Source organism: Lipotes vexillifer, unplaced genomic scaffold (genome assembly GCF_000442215.2).
Source record: "Lipotes vexillifer unplaced genomic scaffold, Lipotes_vexillifer_v1.1 scaffold232, whole genome shotgun sequence".
Taxonomy (NCBI): domain Eukaryota; kingdom Metazoa; phylum Chordata; class Mammalia; order Artiodactyla; family Lipotidae; genus Lipotes; species Lipotes vexillifer.
Genome location: NW_006793997.1, coordinates 3,066,229 through 3,074,649, shown reverse-complemented (window position 1 = coordinate 3,074,649; position 8,421 = coordinate 3,066,229). Strand labels below are relative to the sequence as shown.

Sequence of the window (8,421 nt, the reverse complement as noted above, 5' to 3'; positions counted from 1 at the left end):
GAATGGCAGGAAGGGCAGAGGGCTGACCCCAAAGGACCTCGAGCTTCAGGCTTAGTGGGTTTTATCTTGTTTTTCATTCCCGAAGGTGGGTTCTAAACCTTCGGTGCCATGGACCCCTTTCTTCTTTGCCAATCTGGTATCCTCAGAATAATCATAGAACACATAGGCTTACAAAGGAAACCAATCATACACACATATGTATACATATGAAGATTTTGTGATGTACATTTATATTTTTACTTGAGGTTTAATTTACACAGGGTAAAATTCACTTTTTTCCTTGAACAATTCATGAGTTTTGATAAACAAATATTGTCAGGTGAGTACCATGTCCACAATCAAGATACGGAACAGCTCCATCACCCCCAAAAGTTCCCTGGTGCCGCCCCAGCCCTTCTCTCCACCTCTTTACCCCGCCCCCCCGCCCGGCTACTGCTGCTGTGATTTCTGCCCCTATCGCATTGCCTTTTCTAGAATGTCATGTGAATGGAACCACGAAGGCTGGAGCAGTTTGAGTCTGACTTCTCAGGCCCTGCGGTTCCAAAGATTTTTTTTTTTTAAAGTCACTCAGCGTGTTTGATTGTATGGATTCTGCATGCACTGTTTATCCATTCTTTGGGTGCGGTACATTTGGGCTGGGAAACCAGTTATCTTTAATCACAGTTATGAAAAGATTAAAACACAAAATAAAAATATATGTGCTTCTTTATGAATGCATTTCAAATCAAGACCTACCAGCAGCTGTGACTGACGCCTCCTTAATTTCCAAATAGCGATTGACCATACATGATAGTCAGAGACATCTTCAGGTACCTTTTTTTTTTTTTTGGCTGCCGCCATGCAGCATATAGAATCTTAGTTCCCCAACTGGGGATTGAACCCATGCCCCCTGCAGTGGAAGCACGGAGTCTTAACCACTGGACTGCCAGGGAAGTCCCTTCAGCTATCTATTTTCAGATACGATGACAGGGCCCCAGGCACTGCTGATGCCGTTGTGGTGTGTTGCTTTCACGTGTCATTGGTGGTGCTAATAAGGGAAAGTGAAACTGTAATTGTTTCCCATCTAAGTTCATGGACCCCTGGGTTCTATCCAGAGCCTGTCCTTGGACCCCAGGTTAAAACCCCCCAGTCCTAAAGGCAAAGGTTCTGAGCAAGGGCATGCCAGGCTGTGCATATTTAAGAGCTGACCGTGGCCTCCAAGTGGAGAATGGATTGTGGTGCAGGAGTGGAAGCTGGGAGGCCAGTAGGGGGTCATCTGCCATAAGGGGATGGAGGCTGAGACCAGGGTGAGCAGCAGGTGAGCTGAGGGCAGGCCTTGGTGGCAGAGCCAGTGTGAGTTGCTGATGGATAGATGCAGGGAGTGAGGGAGATGGGGGACTGAGGAGGACAGATGAGGACAGACAGACGTGTCTCTGGCTCAAGCAGCTGGGGGCTGAGGGGAGGTGCCCTGGGTGCCCGTAGCTCCACGGGAGTCAGGAGGGCTGACTCTGGAGTCAGCCCTCCAGAGGGCCGCCTGTCTGGGCAATGGCCGTGGCATTTCCTTCTTTCAAGGAAACACAGTTTCATTGTTTATTTTCTCTTCCTGATCTCTAAGTCACATGTAAAACGGAAGTCATAGCTCCGGGTATCAGAAATGAAATAAAATCCCAATCCACCCACCACGGTTGTTCTAATGAAGTTTCCTGAAGACAGGCGTGTGACAGTAGCAGGTTAAGTAAGTTTCCTGATCTGCAAACTGGGGTTGAAAACAGTTGAAAACAGGCTGCACCGAGTCGGTGCGTGTGAATGCCTCCTGTGTGGCTGAGATAAGAGAAGCTCAATAAAGGGGAGCAGTTACCACTGCTGCCCAAGGCACAAGAACCAGTCAGCGTCAGGGCTGGATTTCCTGATCTAAATCAAGGGTTGGCCTGCCACCTGTTTTTGTAAATAAAGTTTTATTGGCACACAGCTGTGTCCACTCTTTCATGTATCGTGTAAGGCTGCTTTCACACTGCAGTGCAGACTTGAGTAGTTGTGAAAGAAACTCCATGGCCCACAAAGCCTAAAATATTTACTCTCCGGTCGTTTAAGAAAAAGTGTGCCGATCTCTGTCATAAACTGAGCTTTCCCCTGACTTTTCCATCCTGTCCTAGGTCTGTACCTGGTCTGTTAGATTCCCACAGCTCTCGAGTTGGATACTGTTGTCATCCCCATTTTGCAGACAAGGCAGCAGAGGCTCAGAGAGGTTTGGTGACTTGTCCAGGGTCACCCAGCAAGGCGAGAGCAGAGCTGGGACTGGAGCCAGGTCCTTCCCAGGCTGTTCCCAGTGCTTCCCACTGGCCAGACAGCAGCCCTCCTCCAGGCCTTGCATCTGCCAGGCTCTGGACTGTGGGAGCCTTGGGAGCCTGGCCTTCTCCTGACGACTCCTGTTGTATGCTTTTCTCTTCCAGCTGCTTGCTACCTTTTTAATTCAGATCGAGAGAAGGAGGGGAGTTCAGTCCTCAGGGATCATGCTCACTTTCTGGCTTATAGCCCTACTGTGTGCCCTGGCCATCCTGAGATCCAAAATCATGACTGCCTTAAAAGAGGTAAGTGGTGGCCTCATTTTGCGTCTTCTGTCAGCATCTCCTGGAAGATGCTTGTTCCTTCTGGCTTTTGTGGAAACCATGCGTTTCCATGGGAACCAGAGGATGGCTACTGCATGGGCCCAGCTTCTTTCCTGAGGATTTCCCTCGCCTGTGCAACCTTTGTTCTAGAACCTTCTTTCCTCAGGGCCCCATGTGTCTGTGTAGCTCTCAGGCAGGAGCTACGGGCAGATGCACATCACCCTCTGAGCCTCTGTCAGCGGTAACAGCCAGGCAGGTTGGCTCTCAGTGTCTATTGTCTGGAACATAGCAGAGCAGGGAGCAATGTTTGCAGGGTGATGGCTTGGGGACCCTAGACTCGTCTCCACTTTGCCTTGGTGCTGCTCTGGCTGGGAAGTGGCTCTCGTTGGCTGCCATCCGCTGCTCTTAGGGATTCTGAAGAGCGTGCTCTTTCAGACTGTCACGTGGTTCCCTGTCACCTTCAGGCTAATCAGGAACTGGCATCAGGCAAAGGAAGGAAGAGTAACTGAATGTTTGTTGAGCACCTGCAGTGTACATTTCAGGCAGTCTTTAATAGTGATGGCAGCTGACATTTATTGAGTTGGTGTTTACAAAGTGCCAGGCCGGGGACTGAGTCGTTTCCATGAATAAACTTACTGACTTCTCACAATTACCCTGACAGGGTCTCTCAGCTTCAGCACTAATTGACATTTGGGGCCCAAGACATCTTTGTTTTGTGGGACTGTCCTGTGCTTGTCGGATGTTCGGGGCAGTGCCAGTAGCCTCCCACTCCTGAACAGAAGTGTCTCTAGACACTGCCAGATGTTCCCCGGGAGGCAAAATCATGCCCACTTGAGAACCACTGGTCTGTCTGTAGATGGGGAAACTGAGGCACAGAGAGGTTAAGTCCCACGGCCAGAATGAGCAGAGTCAGGCCTTGAAGGTAGGTCTGTTCTACTCCCAAGCCTGGGGCTCCTCCCCCGTGTCGGCTGCCTGGACCAGGCAGTGTGGACCATGCTGTGACGTAAGTGCTTGTCTTCTGTTATCTTGCAGCGGGTAGGGTCAGGGTGGGAAAGCTTGCCGTCAGGCCTGCAGGCTGAGAGAGTGGACCTTCTGCTGTCTGCTCCCCCGGCCTCTGCAGGTTGCTTCCAGAAAGTGATCTTTTCTTCCTCCTTCCCTCCCTCTTGTTCAGGATGCCCAAGTCGACGTCTTTCGCGATGTCACTTTCTACATTTACTTTTCCCTCGTGCTGATCCAGCTTGTGTTGTCCTGCTTCTCAGACCGCTCACCCCTGTTCTCCGAAACCATCCACGATCCCGTAAGTGTGATCACAGATGAGCACAGAGACATGTGTGTGTGCATGTGCGTGTGCAAGAGAGAATACACAGTGCCAGCTAACATTGATTTGAGCCAGTATCGTCCATCCAGGAGCTCCTTCTGTCTTCCCTGAACACCTGGCGATACGTAACATTATCCTCTCCACTTTACCGTTGGAAAAACTGAGCCGTAGACGTGGCTCGGGGGATTTAAGGAGGGAATCTGATTCACAGTTGTTAACTGCTATGGTTTCCATCCCGTTGTCTCATTTGGTTGGCGTAGTGGTTTTAGACAGTGCGAGTGAACTTTTAAAAATCAGGAAATTTCATATAAGTTCAAACTGTCCAGATTTTTTAGAAAAATGAGTAGTTCTGGCAGCAGTAGGGCTGTTATCCCACAGCTGGCAGCTGTTGGCCAGATTTGAGGAGCATTGCCCTGGTTTCCTTCCGCAGTCCTCACCACTCCCTGCTTCATTAGACAGTCTTGCTTCCCTCACCTATGTACGTGCCTGGCCCCTGGGGGGTTTGAGTTTGAGATCCTGGGTCTCTTCCATCCACTTGAGGGAAATCCTGCTTGTGTAGAAGGATCTGAGTGGGCCGGGTGGGGATGGCCGCCCTTCTGCTGGTAGCAGGAAAGTGAACATGGTTATTTATCACCCTTGCCTGTCTTCTTTCTCCCTCTCTGCCTCCGTCCATCCTCTTTGCCTTCCTCATTCCTCCCCTTTCTTCCCTCCCTCCTTCTGTCTAGTGCCGAGTGCCAGGCCCCAATCTGGACACAGGGCTGTAGCAGTGAATAAAGCAGAGTTATTGCCACTTGAGGTTTATGTTTTCACGGGCAGGGGCACAAACAGTAACCCAGGAGCCAAGTATATATCCTATCAGTCAGGTGGTGGTAAAGGCTGGGAAGAAGAAAGCGGGGAAAGGAGGTAGAGATGATGGTTTGGGGTCATGAGTGGTTTTGATAAAAGCCATCAGGGAAGCCCGCCCCCACTCCCCCGGCTCCAGGAAACCTCATTGGAGCAGAGACCTGAAGGAGTGAGGGAGCCAGGCAAGCAGATACCCAGGAAAAGGGGTTCCAGGCAGAGGAGTGGCAAGTGCAAAGACCCTGGGGCAGAGCTGCCGTGAATGTTGCCGGAACAGCAGGAAAGGCTAGTGCGGCTGGAGAAGCGAGAGGCAGGAGGGGGCTGAGGGATGGCCTCTGAGAGCTGGGACAGTCACCTATGGGCCGGGTGGGCCGTTTGGATTTTATTCTGAGAGGGATGGGAAGCCTTTGGAGCGTTCATTTGATGCTTTGTTCATGGTTAGTCAGCTGCTAATGGATGAAATTGCAGTGGGAGCAGTTTTCAGCTGTGCTTCTGCTGGGTTTGGCCTGAACCTCAGCAAAAGGCTGAGGCTGCTTTTGTGGGTGATGAAAGGATCTGTGGGGCATCAGCCTGGAGGAGGTGACAGATGCTCCCAGTGTAAGTAAGCTTCAGAAACCCGTGCCCTAGAGTGTGTTTGGAGAGACCCCATTTTCTCATCTCCCTGCTCTGGGAGGAGCTGGGTTGGAGAAGTTAGAAAAATGTGTATGTGTGTCTGTGAATGTGTGTAGTATATATGTGTGTTTGTGCACACAGGTGTGTGTGCATGTGGTGTGTGTAATGCATGCACATATATTTATGTTTACATGTTTTGCATGTAGATGTGTTATGAGTGTGTGCATGTGTGTGTTTTTGTGTGTTCATGTGAGTGTGTTTTGCATGTGTATAAAGTTCACAAGGGCAGCAGCCATGCGTGAGCCCCCCGGGGAACCAGCCCCCGGCTGGCACAGAGGAGGAGCTAAGATGTCTCCGGCCCTCATGTCTGCTGTTCATAGGTGTTTGTGTGCACGGGTGTGGGTGTGTGACAGTGGAGTGTCGCCATCAGAAACATTAGGTGTCAGGCTGTTCTGTGGAGAAGGGGATCGCACTGAACAAGTCATACCCCCCTGAGTGACTGCAGACCCTGGGGTGCTCTGGGGGTAAACCGAGCCCGGGGGAGGCAGACAGGCCCACATGGGGATCTCCTGACTCTTCAGGCTCCCTGTGGGGCCTGAGAAGCAGCCTCTCCCACTGGACTGTCCCTGATGCTTTATGGGGACTTTCTGATTTCTGGTCCCCTCTGGGATCTGGATAGAATTCCTGTCTCTTCTCTCCTGGGTGTGTGTGCCTCGGGGTGTCTCCAAGAGCTGCCTTCCTCCTCCCATTGTGCTTCCTGCAGTTCTGGGGTGTGGGGCCTTCTCTGCCCAGGTACCCCGATGCTTCTCCCAGCTGTTCTTTTTCTCTTGTGGGAATCGAGGCTCAGAGAGGTTGTCTTGACTTACAGCCTGAATCTGATGATGGAGAACATGGTAATGGAAGGAGAGCCTCATTTTGGAGTCAGGCGGACCCTGGGCTTTAATTTCACCTGCGTCCCATTTATTCTTCCAATAGATATTTATTAAGCACCATTTTTATACTGCGCTTCGTTCTGGGTACACAGCAGTATGTGAAAAAGTGTGGTCCATGCCCTGCTACGCTTATCTGTTTGTTACTCCATAACAAACCACCCTGGATTTAGTGACATAAAACCGCAACAGTACTTTGTTATGTTTCACAGGCCCGGGTGCTGGCTGGGCTCAGCTGGGTGGTTTTCGCTCAGGGTCCTTGCTCACGTGTCGGGTGGTTAGCGCGTTGGCCTCTGGCTGGAGCCTCAGCCAGGGTTGACAGCCCCACCTGGTCTCCCCGTGCTGCCTGGGCTTCCTCACAGCGTGACGGCTGGTCTCTAAGAGTGAGTGCGCATGAGGTGGAAGCTGTGTCACCTTTTAGGACCCAGTCCCGGAGTCACATAGAGTCACTCCTGCCATCCTCTTCTGATTGAGGGAACCACGAACGTCTTCTGGGTGCGAGGGGTGGGCGCACACAGGCCCCCACCCTAGATGGGGGAGCGGCCAGGTCTCATTGTAAGAAGAGCATGTGAGATGGCAGGTGATCCCTGGCCAACTTTGGAAAATACCATCTTCTGCATGCCCCCAGGAAGCTATCGTCCTGTTAAGCAGGTCAGCAGACTGTGTGACTACAGCTGAGATGAAGGCTGGGAATCAGGTTATGTGACTTTTGGATCTGACTTTGGGCAAGTCGCTCCTCCTTTCAAGACCTCACTGTCCTGTTCTTGAAAATGGGCTGAGGCTCGATTTGATGCTGGCTGCACCCGCCTCCCTGCCCGGGAACTGAGGCCTGTGATCTGGGGAGGAGGACACTGCTCGGTGTCACCTCTACTGTCTCCCGGTCACCCTCAGGGCTCACATCACAGTGGAGCCTGGAAGAGGGGGTGAGTCCAGTCCCTGTCGCTGTCCCACCCTCAGAGCAGCAGTCACATGTCACCTGTCCTCAGAGAGAGCAGTCAGCCAAGCCCAGGGTCAGGCGGGGCCGGCGTGGGGGCCGGCAGTGCTGACCTCCGCCCTGCTGAGCCACCAAGCTGTCGCCCTCCCCAGCTGGCCCCGCCTGATGTATGACTCAGAGCTGTGTCCTGGCCCTGCTTCCTGGCAGGGCTGCTCCCCGCTGTGCATCATGTGGGGCCTGGCTGAGTAGGCCTCTCAGGCTTTCTGAGGCTGTCACCTGTCCCCAGCCTCTAGTCCTTTTATCTTGCTGGCCCTGAGGCTACTGCTTAGGATGCAGGGAGGGGTTGCCATTGGCAGTTGGGGGCATCAGGGGCAGATGTGGCAGATAGTAGACCCTCAGTTCTCAAAGTGTGGTCCTCAGACCGGCAGCATCAGCATCCCTCAGGTGCCCATTAGAAATGCAGAGTTTCAGGCCTGCCAAGTCCTGTTGAGTCAGGGTCTCATTTTCACAAGATCCCTGGGTGGTTCATGGTTGAAAAGCACTGGTTTAGCAAATTCTTAAAAGTTGCTCAGCTCATTTGGTGTAAGAGGTATTTTTAATCCTGTTCATATTTTACTGCGAACATTTCAAATCTACAAAGTTGAAAGACACAGCGAGTACTCCCCATCTACCCACCAACTATATTTTACAAGTTAACATTTTGCTAAATTTGCTTTATCACAAATCTATCTAGTCAGCCAGCTGGCTAAGATTTTTGGTATTCAAAAGTGACCTTGAAATACATTAGTATCCTTCATTCACACACTTCACTGTGCAAATCATTAGCCAGAGCTCAATATCTCTTTATGGTTCTTTTTTTTTTTTTTTAAGTAAATTTACATAGTGACATTCCTGAATCTTAAGTTACCATTTGATGAGTTCTGACAAATGAGTAACTCAAACCCCTATTGAGATACAGAACATTCCCAGGACCCTAGAAAGTCCCCTCCTGCCCCTTCATGGTCAATCTCTACCCCTTGCAGCCCAGAGGCAACTGCTGGGCCTAGACTGTTAATGAGAGCATTGAAAACTCCATTTTTTTTTTTTTTTTTTTTTGCTGTACGCGGGCCTCTCACTGTTGTGGCCTCTCCCGTTGCAGAGCACAGGCTCCGGACGCGCAGGCTCAGCGGCCATGGCTCACGGGCCCAGCCGCTCCGCGGCACG

The 8,421-nt window shown here is 51.3% G+C and overlaps 1 protein-coding gene across 1 annotated transcript in view; it reads left to right on the top strand.

Moving 5' to 3' along the window:
* The window catches only part of ABCC1 (ATP binding cassette subfamily C member 1 (ABCC1 blood group)), a 94,542-nt gene that overhangs the window by 3,961 nt on the left and 82,160 nt on the right, over positions 1 to 8,421 (top strand). Inside the window, exons 4-5 of the mRNA XM_007466968.1 lie at positions 2,430 to 2,567; positions 3,757 to 3,882. Of these exons, the coding sequence (XP_007467030.1) occupies positions 2,430 to 2,567; positions 3,757 to 3,882 (264 nt within the window). The remainder of the gene's footprint in view (positions 1 to 2,429; positions 2,568 to 3,756; positions 3,883 to 8,421) is intronic.